General features: G+C 36.1%; 1 protein-coding gene across 6 annotated transcripts in view; it reads right to left on the bottom strand.

The window, feature by feature from the left end:
- LOC117171963 (cyclin-dependent kinases regulatory subunit-like) overlaps positions 1–18,074 on the bottom strand; it is a 120,209-nt gene that overhangs the window by 73,142 nt on the left and 28,993 nt on the right. For all 6 annotated transcript variants that reach the window (XR_004466941.1, XM_033359652.1, XM_033359653.1 and 3 more), the window contains exon 2: positions 106–233. Coding sequence is in view for 5 of the 6 variants with exons in the window: in XM_033359652.1 (XP_033215543.1) it covers positions 106–233 (128 nt within the window). In the remaining variant the exon portion in view is untranslated. The remainder of the gene's footprint in view (positions 1–105; positions 234–18,074) is intronic.

The raw sequence follows: 18,074 nt of genomic DNA, 5'->3' as shown, positions 1-18,074 counted from the left end.
GCTGTGTGAGCGAAACTCAACAGAGTCATAGGAACAAATAGAGTCATATTGAATCTAGGGATTGACATAACAAGAGAAGTTTTAAACAATATGTAAAAAATATACCTGGACCATGCATCATGTAGTGCACCCAGTTAGGGCTTTGTTGAACGCCTAAGTTTCGCCATTCAGTTTCTGTCATTAAGTGAGATTTAGGTACATTCTTCGCTAAGTCCACAGGTAGAATGACATGCCTAAGTAACAAAGAAAATGATTGATTTGTTTAACACCTCACATCTTTGCAAGTCAGAACACGGGGATAACAACTGCATGAGAACCATTTTAAGCTGGTACCTAGAATAAGTTATTTAAATATCACAAAATTACAAGCTCATATGGTCCTTATCTAGTTATTATGCTCATGCCTTCAATTAAAGGGCTAGAAGCAAAAAAGGCATTTTCAAATTTTTCGGTGAGGAGGAAAGGCCTCTAAGCACTTGAGAATAAAGTTTCAAATTTCAATGTTTTAAAAATGTATCCACATTGGAAATTTCTTTCGAAATATGACCAAAATAAAATACTAACAAAAATAAACAAGATGAAATATTTCTCCTCCTTTTGTTAGCTAAACTGTATACTTAGACAAACACGCATAACCTAAATAATTGTAAAGTTTTTTAAACAATGTAATTTATTGTTATTGCGGCGACGAGAACAAAATTGTTATTTCCATAATATCTATTGTATGTCACTTTCAAAATGAAATGCTGATTCTTCGGTCATTACTTAATATATCCAGATGAAACTTCATTCACAATTATTTTTATGTGTCTAATTTGAAATAAAATAAATAAAATACCCCAATTGTTGGCATTGAAAATTTTAATTTTGGCAATTTTCATTAGCTTCTACCCCACTGTGCATGTTTATAAAACAGACTTTTTAAATAGAAAAAGACAGAGAAAAAGAGTAGCCAAATAAAAAAAAAAAGATATTCAATTTACAACATCATAAAATTCTTTAAAAAACATCTAAAAAACTTTTAAAATACTTTAATTTATAATTGTGTTGGCGATTGTACATTCTAACTTTCAAAACAGTCAAGTAAATATTATGCCATGTCCCGAATAGATTTTCAATTTCCGCTCAATTAAATTATTAATTGCTACAAAATGCGTTATAGTGCTTCGTTTGTTAAATGTGTTATATAACTTCTATAATCAATTTGACATCTATTTACATTTAATTAGTGAATATCATTAAAACTTTGAACATCATTTTCTTAGTTTGACAGTCAGTGGATATGTCGTATCCCAACTATCATGCGCTTTTCAATATTTCCCAATATTTTTGAAATACGGTAAAACTCGGAGATAGTAGCGGTTTTGGGGCTGACCATGGACCTGACGTAACCTAACGGAACTGAACATAGTCCAACTCCAAAAGTAAACAGTCAGGGACTTACGAACCGTTTCCGGTAGATTTTTGCTGCGTGGTAAAAAGATTTTGAAATTTTTTTTCTGATAAGGAAACGAGGGTAAACTAAATATTTATAGAAATGAGGAAGAATTTTTGCTGTTACACGTTAAAATAAATGTTTTACCTGCTTACGTACTGTAAACTTTTTCGGGCAACTGGAAATTTAGTTTAAAAGGAGAGCTTTATCTTGAATAATCAGTCCAGATACTCGGTCGTTTACTCGACTAAACCCTTCACAGAAAGCAGTATCCAAAAAGACATGACTACCTTTGCCTAAACACTGCACTTGAACGCCTTAAGTGGGGAAGCAAGCACTTTTGCCTATTGTGCAGTTTCATAAACAGACAAACAAAAAAGGTACTTAACAGAAAAAAAACTTTCTTTTATAAATCTTAACGAACTGTCCACGAAAAACCCAGTTTTAAATATTCTCACGTCAAGACCTGCTAGTTTGTAATTCAAAATACTACAGTCGGACTCTAATGTCTGAACTTAATCGGACCGCTCTCCCCCTGCCCACTCTCGGCCTATCCAATAACTCTTGGGGCGATCGTCAATTCGCCGACGACTATGGAACCTGCGACCTCTTCCCTCTTTACTGCGCTTGTCGGCGACGAATTACCCTCCTGCATTGCTGACTGGAAGCATGAACAGTGTATTTGCCGATGAAATGCTTCTTCTTACTGCGCATGTGTCGTTGATTGCGGGCTTATTTAAAGTAAATAAGTTTTTTTTCACTTGCGATGTAAAATTGTAGTTGAATGATAGCATTTTTATTGGGGTAACATTTCCTAAGTACAAAATTACACACAAGATTGAAAAATAAGTTTTTATTGAGTTGTAATTTAATTAATTTAGTTGTGATTTAATTGCAATTTGTGTTGTTCAAGAATAGTTACTTTGTAAACACTATTCAGTAGTTGTTCTCGTGAATTCAAAGATTTTATTACAATAAGAAACCGGGAATTTTAGAAAATATTGTCTTTTTTTAAAACAGGGAGTTTCTGTAAATAAATATAATTTCACTTGGAATAGGAAATTTTTCACATGGAACGGGAATGTTTAAAAAACATTAGAATTCGGATTTAGAAGAAAGCAATTTCGAAAAATCCCTCTTCAAAATCAGAATTCGTCACAATTTGAGTGCCCTATTCTAAATTTTAGATAAAGAAAGTACTTCAAACAGTTTTTAAGAGTAGAAGTAGTATTTCAAAGAAATATTTCTAAATTGTACAGGGTGTCTACTATTTTTCGGCCACCAAATTCTCGACTATTTCCCGGTTTTTTCTCGTTCATAAATATCAAATTCCCTCTTACTAGAATCACAAATAAAACGTATGTAACATTAGGTTTTTTATGTATAATTTTCTGTATTGCGATATTTTATTATATTTAAATAAAATACTAGTTTTGTAATTTATTTACCTAAAACTTACAAACTTTGAGCGAAAAAGAAAGATTCTGCAATTTATTTCAAAATTATAGACACATGTATTATTATATAATACACAAGTACGTTGTAGTACGTGCACCAAACACAGTGTTTTTGAAATGTTTAGAACCAAGTGTTTAATTAATATCGTTTGTTTTAGAAAACGTTAGAAATATAATATTATTGCCAATGTGTAATTTTATGAAAAAGTACACAGCCCATATCCTTAGAATAAGTGAGAGTGAAATATTCAAATAGAAATCAGAGCATGTTGAATATGACTTACAATTAAGGAACATTATTTAAAATGAGTAAAAACTAATGCAGGTATTGCAGAGCACATCACAGAAATTTTAAACAAGAAGATACACAGTTGCACATGGATAAATTAAGAGGCATGTCGATTTTAGAAACCACACCCTACGACTAAAAAACTCTAAATGTAAAAACTAAAAACAGTAATTCTCGTCGGTTCTTTAATTGCTCATCAATAGAAGCAATTTGTTTTCCCATTTCTGCCAGCTACTTAGCATTTTTACTTTTAATATCTTTTTCTTCTCTTTCTATCGTCCTTTTATTTTCTTTAGCCTTTTCTTCTTCGGTTCTTTTCTTTTCGCTCTTTTCCAAAGCATCCATCCATTGAGCACGAGAATTTCTGATTTAAAGAAATAATTCCTTAGAGATGGTCAAGGATTCAAGACATCCTGATTTCGTTAGGGCATTGTATATCCTGTTCTCGTATTCTGAAGAAAACTACCAGACAGAAGATTCGCCTTCAAGAAAATACGAGTATCTAAGGCTACGCGCAACTGATGTTCTGCTGATTTTACAGAAAAAGCTATTTTTGCCGGATTTAGACAAGTGAGACCTTCTGTCACGGGATACTTTAAAGAAGACTTTTCTAGTAATTGACACAAGATACTGAAGGTAGTTCCAGCACTTTTGCTTCAATTAAAGTGTTTCTTTAAGGCTTACCCCTTTGCATTTCCCGAATGCGTCTAAAGTAGCATAAACGAAATCATTGTTTTTGTGTCCATTAGACTAACATATCATTTGTCCGACTTTTTCATAACATCAATGCGGTGGAACAACGTTTTAGCCATTACATGTTCATTGACTTATGGTACATCCGACTGATATTCAATTAGAAATAATTCTAAATCCTCAGCTAATGATTGAAAAAAGGCAAGCTTCGCTAGGAAAAGGTTATCTTTTAGCGATGAGAGCGTGAGGTGGTCAGCGAGAGTACTGACAGTGCTAGTAGTGAATTCAAAGGAGAAAAAATTTTTAACAGGCCATAACAGCCAGCTGTGCGTGGCCCGGTGTCGAGTGGCGTTTCAGGAAGGGAAAAAGCGGTACGAAGGAAGCGACGAGGCAAGGGAAAGAGCGTCTATCGCAAGTGAGGGAAAGGATCTCTTGAAGAGAAAAAGAGACACCAAAGAGAGTCCAGAGAGAAGCGCGCTAGAGAATTCATTTAAAAAAGCGCAAAGAGACGTAGGTCGTAGGTCTGCTAAGAGCAGATAGAAAATATGAGGGAGGACCGGAGGTTAAGAGATGAAAAAATGAAGTAAAAGAGCTGAAGGAGAAAGTAGGCTTGCAGACGGAGGAGGTATCTGTAAGGAAATGAAAAGAGGGTAAAATAAAACAGATGGAAGAGATTATCGCGTGGAAGGAAAGGGCGGGAAAAAGGCTTGAGAAAGTGGAGAGAAGGTCGGAAATGGAAGTAGTTGGCAAGGGTAGTTGGTTGGTAGAAGGCAGATAGGAGAAATAATATTGTAATAAGAGGGTTGAAGCTAAAGGGCAGGGAAGAAATTAAGGGAATGGAAGCGCTGCTACAGAGCATAAGGTGACTTAGAGACAAGGTAGGGAATGTTAGAATTCAGTGGAGAAAGGAGAATGAAGTGGCAGTTGTGGAATTGGAGAACTGGGAAGAAAATTTGGGGGTAATGCGAAACAAAAATAGGATAAAGGATAAGAAGGTTTACATTGATCAAGTTTTGACGAGAAAGGAAAGGGATATACAAAGAATGCTAAACGACAGGGCTAGGAGGGAGAGGAGTGAAGAGAGCGCCAAGAATATAGGTTATCGAAAAATAAAAGTAGATGAGAAAATATAGGTATGGGACATACCTATATACCAAAGGAGGTGTTAAAGGAGGCACAGGGGAATTTGTTTCGTGGGAAGTAGGGGGTGGGAGTAAAGCAGGGTAAAGGAGTGCTAAAGGCACTATACTGGAACGCAGAAGGGGTAAAAAAGAAAGATCAGGATTTTTGCAGGTATATTCACGAATTTGATGTGATGGAACTGGTAGACTTGGGTAGATGGAAATGAATGGAATAGAGTAGAGCCAAAGTTGCCAAGGGGGTATTGGTGGAGGCTCCAGTTAGGGATGGATTAGAGGGAAAAGTTCATAGAGAGGGAGAGGGAGGTACAAAGGGGGGATAGTAAAGATAGGAGGGGTAACGTAAAAGTTTGTGACTGTGTACAATAAGGATGGGATGGAAAGTATTAAAGAAAGAGTGGAAGACTTACTAGGAGAGAGAGAAGGGTATGAGGGTACTTGGGGGAGGGGGTAATTCGAGAATGGGGGGGGCTATACCGGGAGGGGAAAAGCTTCGAAGGGAAATCGAAGGACAAGATGATTAATAAAGAGTTCAAGATTCTAAGAGATTGAATGGAAGATGGGGGCCGGGCGGTGGTGCATGGTATGGTGAAAGGGAACGAACAGGGAGAATACACGTATGTGATTAAGATGGGGGTATCGGTGATAGAATATGTGATCATGAATATGCAAGGGTGGGAGGAGACATAAAAATTCGCAGTGGAAGGGAGGGTCGAATCAGACCATCGGCCATGAAGTTTGTGGATAAAAGGGGTGGGTGGCGGAAGACAGGGTAGGGAAGAAGAGTCGTTAAGGGAGAGTTTGTCATGGACGAGGAAGGCGATAGAGAAGTATCAGGAGCAGTGGGGAAAGGTAAGCTTTGAGGAAGAGTCGATGGAAGAGATATGGGAGGATCTGAAAGAGAAAGTGAAAGGATGTGTGCAAATGAAGGTATTTAGAAAGAAGAAGAAAGGAATGGTGAAGCCGTTTATCTCCCGCATTAATAATATAATGCCGAAAGGTGAAGTAGGATTTGCAGAATTTTTAGATATAGAGTGGGCATTTAGTAACAACCCAATTGGAACAATATACGGTTCCACAGAAATACTCGGAGTTAGCGACACAGTAAACATGTGGATCAACTCCAAGTTGAAAAGCAGAACGGTACATACTTCATTGCATAATAATGAAGTGAAGTTCAAAGTTTTAATCTCTTGACTGCTGATGGCAAAGATCTTTACCATTTAGGACTTTTCACTGGCTGCCGGAAAAAGACCCATTCTTTCCCATGAAATATTTTAGTGGATTTAAGCGTACAGGTGTTTTAATTAACAATTATTATTGTGTTATTATTACACCATAAAGCCATTTCCCTTTCGGGGTAGGCGTGACTTGTGGAGAAATGAGTAATGTGAGGAAGGGATATAAAATTTTAAGATTGATCCAGAATTCAATTTCTCTAGAAATCAACCCAAGTGAAGAGCCTCAGAACATCGTTATGTAAGGTTCCCCACTTAAATCCCTTAGTTTCCAAGATCTTTTGTTTCAGACATCATTCACACTACTGACACTCTTTTTATTAACTATTTGCCGCCACACTTTTCTGTTCTGGCATACTTTTCTAGCTTCTTTAATTCCATGCATTTTTTCATGTAGGCTCTCGTGTTTCGGTGGCTTTTTGTCTCTTCTAACTAGAGTATCATTCACACAATCTAACCATTCTGTCCGCGGTCTGCCTCTGGGAAATCTGCTATTTACTTTACCTTGATGAACTTGTTTCGCTAGTCGTTCATTTGGCATTCTCTCAACATGCCCGAATCATCTTAACCAATTTCTTTCCCATGTGTCTACTAACGTCTCTTCTGCACGACATTCTTAGAGAATTATCTAGTTACACACTCTGTCTGTCAGAGTTTTTCCGGATATTATGCGTAAGAATCTCATGTCGATTGCAATAATTTTACTCTTATCTTTTTCTTGATAGGTCCATGTCTCACTACCGTATAGTACAGTCGCTACAAATATAGAATTATGTATTGCCATTTTAGCATTATTTGATATATTTTTACTTCTGATAAGGGACCCTGCTCTACAAATAACCTTCTTATCTTCGTTTATGCGTCTATCTAATTTCTCATCTATCTTCCGGTCCCTAGTAAATAAGCTACCAAGGTATACGAGCCCATGTTCTTCACGCTTGCATTCAGTTTATTCAACATTCTTTGCAAGTCTTCGATTGACTCTGCCATAACAACCTTATGATCTGCGAACGCTAACCCACGTACCCTTACTGTTTCGATATCCACACCTTCGTCGAAAAGAGCCATTCTCAAACACTTGTCCATGAATATAATAAATAACCATGAAGACATAACGCATCCTTGTCTAACTCCTTGAATAATATCGAAACAGACACTAAATTTCCTATTTACCCTTCACTCGCTTTGCTATTCGTATATATTGTTATATATGGTTTTTCAAGTTCTTAATTATATCCCTAACCTCCGCGACACATACTTTCTCAATTGAGTTTTCTAACGAATCGTGTTCTAAGTCGCAGTTGTAGCGTCGTATAGTTTCATCTCCGAATTGTCCCCTAAAATAGTCTCTGAAAACGTCTAGTATCCCGTCTGCATCATAAAGCATTTCCTCATGACTAGTCGTTTTGTATTTTCTTTTCTTCTTCTACTCTATTTTTATTTTTACTTTCCTTAATTAATCGTTTGAGTATTCTCTTTTTGCGTATTTAATCCTTAATACTTCTATTTCTTTCCTCATCGCTAAGACCTGCGATGTTCAAAGTTCTCCTGTACGCTTCTTTCTTTGCATTTTGGGCAGCCTAAATTTCATCACTCCACCACGCATCACCAGACATTCTTCCTACAACTGCGGTACCACACACTTCGATCGCACACCTAAAAATGATATCCCGAAACTTAGTCCATGCACCCTCTATATCTTTGTTATTTATAAGCGCCTCCCAGGTTGCCTTATCTATGCTTTCAATTATCTTATTTTGGAGATCAGAAGGTAATGATCAGTGTTGCATTTAGAACCCCTCATGGCCCTTATATCTTTGATTAACTCTGTTAGTCTTGCATTCCCAACAACAAAGTCAATTATACTGGTGCGTAGCATGCTATGAAAAATAATCTTTTGATTCCTACTTTCATTCTAGCCCACAGCAGTCTAGGAGATACGAAATTCATTGAAAATCAGACCTGCTCGAGTATTTATATAGACTTCAGGATATCCTGATCACGATTCCATAGTCTGCTTCACAATTTTTTAAATTGCAAATTAATATCGATACTCGAAAACTGCGTTTTTCCCGATTTTTTAAAATATTTGCCATGAAGTACTTTACTGTATTAAGCCCTTTTCCGAAATTGCAATAATTCTACACCCACGCGATGGATGGAAAAGTATGTGGAGGCTCACAGATATCTTAAACAAATTAGTGTGTAGTTACAACCCATTAGAATCACCCTTGAATTCAGAGAAATCACCCCTAGTAGCGAAAATTCGTTTACTCATTGTTTATATACTAACACTCCGTTTTTGTTCAAGAAAATATTCACTGGAAAGCAAAAGGAGTTTTTTAAACTGCCAATACATCCTACCCCTTGTAATCCACCCTGAATAGAACAAATATCCTTTTTACTTCTATACACACTTTTTTCAAATGCCAAGAATATCAGAACTGCAATAATAGTATCGTGGGAAATTTATCATTTTGTGCTTACTAAACAGACGTGGAAAGTAGCATTTCTTACGCACGTATAAAAAACAACATTTTCTTTTGTCATACATAATTTAGTGAACAAATGTGGTTTCTTGGGAATTGCCTACAGTAGCCAATTAAAAAGTACTGTAGCAAATTTACATTAGACAACTATTGTTTATAATTAGGACAGCTCTAGCTAAGAAATGAATAACTTCGTGAATAACACAACAATGGTAGTCTAATGGTCGTTTGTGGCAGTACTGAGCCAAAAGCATAGTAATTTAAATTTATCTGTGGAAAAACTAAATCTTCGCAGTGAAAACTGGCAAGTTTATGCATTTGTTAATAAAATTTGTTTAAACAATGAACAATTGTTGTCTTATATCAAGTTATCAATCAAGAGAGCCATTGACAAGATATCTACTAGTCACACCTGCAGAAGAATAGTTTTATATTTCTCAGATAATAGTCCAAATGTGCATTTGTTTATAAAAATTGTTCAAACTGATACCCCGCTGAATAATAAGAATAAATATTATATAAATTCTGGGGTTGTGATCAATGGGGAGTCAATCTTGTGATCGAAAGGAAACAAAATTTCGAAGAACCGCGAAGTATTCCAAAGGCGTCTGTGGTAGGGTTCACCTGTGATCACCACACTGATGAGTCCACACAGGTGAATCCGGGACGAAACACTGTTAATCACCGAGTTTATCTCGGTCGGGAGAATGAATGAGAAGGACAGAAGGGTCCGCGCGAAGGGATCGCACCTGAGGGAAACAACGCGGAGAACTCTTTCGTAAATCACTACCTAAAGGTAGTAACTTCCGAAATGAGTCCTAGTCCTAGGTCATTCGGTCGACAGCCCGGTAGCTGTCAACCGCCGATCCTAGGCGAAACGAGCGAGAATGGAATCCGCGATCGCGCCACGCACTACCGAAAAAAACCGGGATCGGACGGACCGCCAGATTTCCAAACGGTGCCGCACCAATTTCGGAAACCTGACGGACAATCCACTCACCTGTCGGTTCCTCGGACTGAGGTTCCTTCGATGTCTCTCATTGCTGGGGTACTCCTGGCATCCTGGTTAGCTGCTCGGTATGACGTCTGATGCGCGTGGACACTGAGGGATACACTCTGGTATCCGAATTTTGATCGAATATTTTAGGGGGAGGATAGGAGTTAAAATAAAGGGTGGCGAAAACGGAATAATAAAGGCTGGAATTTAAAGATGGAAATAAACTAATTTAATTGAATGAATATAAGTCTACAGGTTGACAGGGGATCGTCGGTAGGAGCACAGGTTCCCCCATGACCTGCTACGTTTCTCGGGCCAAGAGATACTGACTGCCTATCCTTCGGCTACCGATCTTTCGTAGCTCTTTTAACGCAGAGCAATCTGCGCTCATTCCAGCGGTGAGGAGGACGGATCGAGCCTGTCATTGGTAGCCCGCTCCTCACCCACTTGAATACGGCGAGAAATTGCTGTTTGCCGGTTCGCAAGAATTTCGTCATTTAAGACGGTCGGAGCCTTACAAGGAATTGAATCGCCGTTACAAACCTGAGATCGCAACCCTCCAATTTCCGGGAATGAGTCGGCCGACTTATACTCGAAAAACGGAACATCAGAATCCCAATCCACGCTCGAGGAATAAAACGATGGTCGTTAATAGGTGTACTATATCAAAATAATGATGATTTTTTGTTAATTTCCATTCAGTTTCTAACTCGAATTTATTACACTTCCATTTCCTCAAAAAAATGCCAGTTTGAAGTAACACGAAGTAGCCGATTCACAAAAACCACATGTGTTCACTAAATTGTTTATAAAGAAATCCAAAATTTTGATAACGCACATTTTCTTGATCAACTCTAGGCCCCCATTCAGAAAATCCCCATCAGGAGTTTGAACTGCAATTTTCAATTTTCGGCAGTCTGGGCATGTTTCTTGAAAATGAGCCCACAGTCAAGTGGTTAAGGTGATCCCACAGGGAGAATTTCTTGCACCCACCACACACATCAACACTCCAGCCTATGTAGATGACCTGGCGATCCTTGTAACAGGGAAGCATAAGGGTACCTTAGTAGATCTCATGCAGTCAGCACTCAACATAGTAGAAAAATAGTCTAAGGTCTGTTGTTTGTCTGTTAACCCGGACGAGGTCGAACTCGTACATTTTACCAAAAGAAGGAAGCTTCCTGACCTTAGAAATCGTAAGTTCTACAGTTAGGAAGTACAATTTTCAAAATCAGTGAAGTATTTACAAGTAATGTTTGCCCCAAATTAACCTTAAAACTCCATGTTGACGCAATGGTATAACACCTAAGATGGTTTTATGGGCAAGTAGATGCGTCAGAGGGAATCTCTGTGGCTTAAAACCGAGAATTCCTTACTGGTTGTATATAATGAGAATCATACCCACAATAGAATATGCAGCAATGATATGCTTGTCAAGAACTAAATTAATCAGAACTATTACACAACTGGAAAGCCTTCAAAGGGTTTTCTGCTTGGCGACCACTGGTGCTATGATAGTAATACCATCAACGGCTCTTGAGGTCATTCTGGACAACCCGTCGTAACATGATATCAGTAAGCGCATGCTATGCGAGGATAATATTCTCGTTATACAAACTAATGTTATGTTGGGAAAATTAGTCTTGATGAAACCCATCAAGGTCATTTTCCCTAAAAGTTGAAAATGGCATGACGAAGGGAGATGGAGGCAATTATTTGACACCAGAGTAACTGAATTTTACAAGAAGAAGCCCAGAACGGAGAATTTTTATCAAAAACATGGAACTTTATGTCCAAAATACAATAAAGTTTAACAAAATAGTTCAGTTTTTACCCAAAAGAAATTGATTCTTAACCCAGAACTTAATGGCTAAATTTGAAATTGGAAGGCGAATTTTTAATTAAGAAGATATTTTATACAAAATAAAATTTTGTATAACAAAGTAGTTGAGTTTTTAACCCCAAGAAGATAAATCTTAAACCCAGCAATTAATAGTAAAAACTTCAAAATAAAAGAATCTTTAATTCAAATGATCGAACTTTCTGTACAAAATAGAATAACGTTTAACAAAGTAGTTGAGTTATTAACCAGAAGAGATTAATTCTGAACCCATCATTTAATAGTAAAAACTTCAAAATAAAAGATAAATTTTTCATTCAAATGATCGAACTTTCTGTCCAAAATAGACTAATGTTTAACAAAATTGTTAAGTTTTTAACCAAAAGAGATTAATTTTAAGCCCAGGATTTAAGAGAACAATCTTCGAATTAAAAGGCGAACTTTTAATTCTAAAGATCGAACTTTCTATCAAAAATAGAATAATGTAGAGCATAATAATTGAGTTTTTACCAAGAGATTGATTCTGAAACCAGAATTTAATTGCAAAATCTTCGAATTAAAAGACGAAACTTTAATTAAAAACATTGAACTTTCTGTCCAAAATAGAACCATGTTTAACAAGAGATGCATTTTTAACCAAAATAGATCCATTCTTATCCCAGAATTTAATAGTAAAATTTTCAAATTAAAAAGCAAATTTTTGATTTAAAAAATGGAACTTTCTAGCCAAAATAAAAGAATGTTCAACTATATTGATAAACTGTTAACCAAAAGAGATTAATTCTAAACCCAGAATTTAATTTTCAAGTTTTCAAAATAAAAGGCGAATTTTTAATTCAAAAGGTCGAACTTTGAGTCTAAAATAGAACAATGTTCTACAAAATAGATGAATTTTTAAAAAGAGATTAATTCTGAACCCAGAATTCAATATTAAAATTTTCAAATTAAAAGAAAATTTTAAATAAAAAAAATAACTTTCTGTCCAAACTAGAAAAATGCTGAACAAAATAGTTGAATTCTTACCAAAAAAAAGATTAATTCTGAACCCAGAATTTTATAGCAAAATTTTCAAATTAAAAGGAGATTTTAAATTCAAAAGATTAAAATTTCTGTCCAAGATAGAATAATGTCTAACAACATAGACAAATTTTCAAATAAAAGAGATTAATTCTGAACCCAGAATTTATTTGTCAAGTTTTCAAAATAAAAGGCGAATTTTTAAATCAAAAGGTCGAACTTCGTGTTTAAAATAGAAGAATGTTCTACAAAATAGAATGAATTTTTAAAACGAGATTAATTCTGAACTCAGAATTTAATAGTAAAATTTTCAAATTAAAAGAAAATTTTTTATAAAAAAAAGAACTTTGTCCAAAATAGAAAAACGCTGAACAAACTAGTTGAACTCTTAACCAAAAAGAGATTAATTCTGAACCCAGAATTGAATAGAAAAATTTGCAAATTAAAAGGCGTATTTTTAATACAAAAGAGCAAAATTTTTGTACAAAATAGAATCATATTTAACAAGATAGTTGCGTTTTTAACCCCGAGATTAATTCTGAACCCAGAATTTAATAGTACAATTTTTAAAATGAAAGAAAAATTTTTTAATGAAAAGAAGGAACTTTCTGTCTAAAATGGAATAATGTTTAACAAAAAAGTTGAATTTTTAAACAAAAGAGATTATTTCTGAACCCAGAATTTGATATTAAAATTTCCAAATTAAAAGTCGAATTTTTAAAACAAAACATCGAACTTTCGGTCCGAAATAGAATGTTTAACAGGTTAGTTAAGTATTTAACGAAAAGAGATTATTTATGAACCTAGAATAAAACAGTAAAGTTTTAAATTAAAGGGCGAATTTTTAATTCAATAGGCCGAACTTTCTATCAAATTAGAATAACGTATAATAAAATAGTTGAGTTTTTAACCAAAAGAAATTAATTATAAACCTAAAACTTTACATTAAAATCTTCAAATTGGAAGGCGAATTTTCAATTGAAAAGATCAAACTTTCTTTTAAAACTAGAAAAATGCTTTAAAAAAATAAATTGATTTTTAACCAAATTCAAAAGATCGTAATTTTTGTAGAAAATCCAATAATATTTAACAAGATAGTTGAGTTGTTAACCCAAAGAGATTATGTCTGAACCCAGAATTAAATAGCAAAATTTTTAAATTAAAAAACGTATTTGTAATTCAAAAGATCGAACTTTTTGTCAAAATAGAATAATGTCTAAAAAAGACTTGAGTTAATAACAAAGTTATAATCAGCCTCCGATAATACGTCACTGCGGGTCTAGGGCTAGTAGTGGGGAGAACACCACCACCTAGTCCTATCACCTAAAATACCGACCGTGCAAATTAGTCTTGTGCTATCTGCCATGTCACATAGTGATCCATGTACGAGTGCTACACCAGAAGGACACCAAGTGGTATTAAGACAACTCCGAGAATCACCCTTCATCGCCCCTTCTAAGAACTTCACGAGTTTCATCGTTCGGCGACTTGGCTTTATCGCCCGGGAAAGAATTGCGTTCGCCTGCTGCGTTTTGCCTTTTTTATTTTCATTGTTAATATTTTCTGACTTCCTGCTTCTCGATGCTCCACATCCTCCCCTTCCCCTAAATCTGTGAGATCTCCCAGAAATTTGGCACTCTCCTCAAAAACCCCACAATTCCTTCAAAATCCTCCCAAGTCGAGAAGAAGTCTTAACATGATGAAAATTCAAATAAAAAATTGGATACATGTGTGCTATTAAAGAAGAGAAGTTAAACGCAAAATTTTGGTAAAGGAAAATGGTCAAATATTGAAAATGGTTTGAGAACATTTTATTGAGATTGATTTCATGAATCACGTTTATTGATTTTTCGGAAAAGTTCGGGTAGAAATGTATAAATGTCCGTTTAAAAATGTTGGTATACTCCACATGTTCGCAAGCTCTGCCTCCTCCAATAAAACAAAAAACCACCCTGAGAAAAAACGCCTTATCTGTACTCCTTATAGCACGATTGGATAAGTGAAGGATTTAATAATCCAGAAAAAAAGTAGAAATCGAAAGGATTAGAAATTCAGTATTAAACACCGAGACGCTCACTCGCGTGAACGTGTCGGTTTTTAATGAGCCATAGGAACCCTTGAGATAGAACGAAAATGGCAAACCCGATAGAAAATGAGAAAAAAATGGGGAGAATAGATTAGCTGCAGAAATTTTAATCGAAGAAGATAGCGCACAAATAAAGGCAAATAATTTTGAAAACGAAAACAGAGAAAGTCAATCGGGGAAGGACTACGAAAAGAGATAGAAAGGCAGGAAAAAGAAAACGCGATAATCAACGATAAAACTTTTCAAATTGATTCATTTTTAGAAAGTAATAATGAATTTTAGAATGAAGCAGAAGAATTAATTAATTTAAAAGATAATAAAAGGGATAAAACAAAAATAAATGAACTTGTAGAAGAAATGAAGAAATCTAAGTGAAAAAATGGATAGAATTTTAAATACAAGACAAAATTTATTGAATAAAAGTAATAAGTCTAAAAACGTACAAAATACGGTTCATTTTGAGGAACCAGAATTAGAATCTAACGAGCAAAGACAGGCATTAACAGGTGCATGAAAAAGAATAACAAATAATAGAAGCAGCGGTCACGAAGACGGACACTCGTTACCGATACCAGTGCAAAGGCAATCAATGATACGAAAATCAAATATGCCGCAATTCGAAATAGAAAGACTAAGTAGAATGGATAGAAATAGAGGAATCGATAGAGAAAGAGAAGAGATCATTACAAATAATATTAATGAAATTACAGCAAGTCTTTTTCCATTTGAAATGATTCAAGCTCCATTTCAAATAATGTCAAACAGGCCCATTAAATTAAAAAATAATACGAAAAATATTGTTAGAACGTAACACAGTTTTAGAAATTAAGAGTTTTCATGCGGTTCATGGCACGAAGATTTGTAGTTAGATCTACTGGAAGGTAACATAGAGGGGTGGCGAGGCGTAAGAGTGAGCATGCGCGGGCATGAGAGCCGATGTCGGTGCCGCAACAGGCAGTCACTTTCCGGCGAGTATTCGTTCTTCGTTCACTGATCAATGTACACGGTGCGTGCGGAGCTACATCGCGTTCGATCGCCTACCAGGAAATCATCGATTTAACTCCACTGATTCCGATCAGGGAATCGGGATGATCGTCTAAGCCACTGATTCCTGTCGAAGGAATCAGGATATCCATCGTCTGACGAATCTTTATTGTGAATTTCTCTTGTGTTTTCTGAACGTTTAATAAAACTGGGTTTTTTATGCCGCCCGGCTTTTTCCCCATAAAACGTGGTTTCATTTCAAATTCCTCCATCCAAAAAATAACTTCTTTTGAACACCTCAAAATACTCAGTTGTCGTAGCAATCACCTCTTCGTTCGATGAATAACTTTGACCTCCAAGCCAAATTTTCATGTTAGGAAAGAAAAAACAATCAGAAGGAGCCAAATCTCGGTAATAAGGTGGATGAAAAAGTATTTCATAGCGTAAATCTAATAATTTTGCTTTTTCATGCATAAGCATTCATGTAAAATTTGCCATGCGCGTCTGACTGAAATGTTTACAGCGGAACTGAATCGTGAATTTTGTCCATAATTACTTGAGAAATCACCTGTTTTGGACGGCGAGAACTCTCAACTTCACTTGTACTCATACGGCCGCAGCGAAATTCAGTGAAACACTCATCAACGATGACATGCCGTTTCCGTTTCCTAATATCTGAAAATTTTCTAACGAACGAACTGATTTAAAACTTTGTATACGTACGGCTATGTGATTGCACTCTCCTGTAGTAGTAACATATTTACGATAACAGCGTCACGTTGTGAAAAGTCACAGACTTATTAAATGGCCCTCGTACACGGGAATCGTTGGGATGGGAGTTGAAGTGCTAAATAATAACGAAACAAAATTAAATCGCTGAACTACCTACAGCTAGGCGATTCACAACAAAACATGGTGCCTCATGTGGGATGTGAGTAAAATTCATCCTTCATCGAAATTTCGAGGAAATTGATGGCGTCCCACGCGCGCGGGTTTCGACGCCTTTCTCGGGACCAAGTGCCAACATTCCAGCGTGGCAACTACGTGCGCATCTTAATTTCGCCGGCGACCGGAAGTCGCCATTCAGACCGTGCCATGCACTGAAGGATTTTGAGTAAGATAAATACTGCCTTCTTAAATTCCTCGTTGCTCTTGCGTTTCTTAACTAGCTACAAAATAAATCTATGCGCATTTCCGTTGTTTGTGTTGCGACAACCTTAGGCATCCCTAATAGGGAATTAACTTTAAAGTGAGATTTAATTTTTTTAACAAAAAAATGGCGCTGCACGAAATTCAGAAAAAACGCGTTGCATACATTGTGCCGAAAGAGGTTTCTCTCGAAAACGCCATATCCAAATTGTGCGATTATCTCCAAAATCCCAAATGTGATTCGATGAATGCACGATTGCATTTGAAAGTAATTGCTTCTCGTTTTACCGAATATAAGAAATATAACGACCAATTGATCGATCTGAATCCGGAAAATTCTCGTATCGAATCATTTTTCGAAATCGAATCGGAATATTACAAAGTCTCGACCGCAGTCACAAAATTACAAACCGTGACAACACTTGCTAGCTCGACCTTGAACACTAGCAATATTACGATTTCGGAAAGACAAGATAGGCCGAGATTGCTGGATATTAAAATTCCTCAATTTCACGGGGACCATGATAAATGGGTTTCGTGGAAGCATAGCTTCGTGACATTCGTGCATTCGCGTACAGATCTTAGTGACAACATGAAATATACTCAATTAGCAAACGCGCTCACCGGATCAGCTTGGAATAAAATCAGTTCTTTTCCGATAAGTGGAGAAAATTACGGGAAAGCTTGGCAATCACTGTACGAGATACGGCCCAGAAACGTACGATCGTATTCAAACTTCTTGACGCTCTTTTACATCTACCAGTGTTTTCAAAAGCAAGGCCCGACGAGCTTTCTTCACTTATAGATAAAGCGCGCCAACATCTTAGTATGTTAAACGAAGTGCAGGTTCCATTTGGAAAGTAAGTCATAATCAGAATACTAGAACGGTGTTTACCACAGGTAATTTTAGCTAGATGGCAACATAAAGTAGAGGGGAAGAAGCTTCCAAAATTGAATGAATTTTATAAATTCATTCAATCAACGGTATTCAAACTTCGCTCATTGGAGAGAGTTGCCTCGAGTGGCCGCAATATTGCATCATCTTTACAATTATCCCATTTGCAACGAACTCGCAGTTCAAGAAGACTGGAATATTGCAAAAATTTACAAATTGTGCAAAAACTGTCCATGCGCGCATCCGTCGCCATGTAAGAGTTGGAAACATTGCAAGAAGTGTGACAAATAACATCATACTTCATTTCACGCTGACAAAAGAACGAAATCAATCAAATTAGAATTTTCCGGGCACCCAGACAAGACA

The sequence above is a fragment of the Belonocnema kinseyi genome, chromosome 4 (assembly GCF_010883055.1).
Source record: "Belonocnema kinseyi isolate 2016_QV_RU_SX_M_011 chromosome 4, B_treatae_v1, whole genome shotgun sequence".
In the NCBI taxonomy this organism is placed as follows: Eukaryota; Metazoa; Arthropoda; class Insecta; order Hymenoptera; family Cynipidae; genus Belonocnema; species Belonocnema kinseyi.
This window is presented reverse-complemented; position numbering and strand designations above follow the sequence as displayed.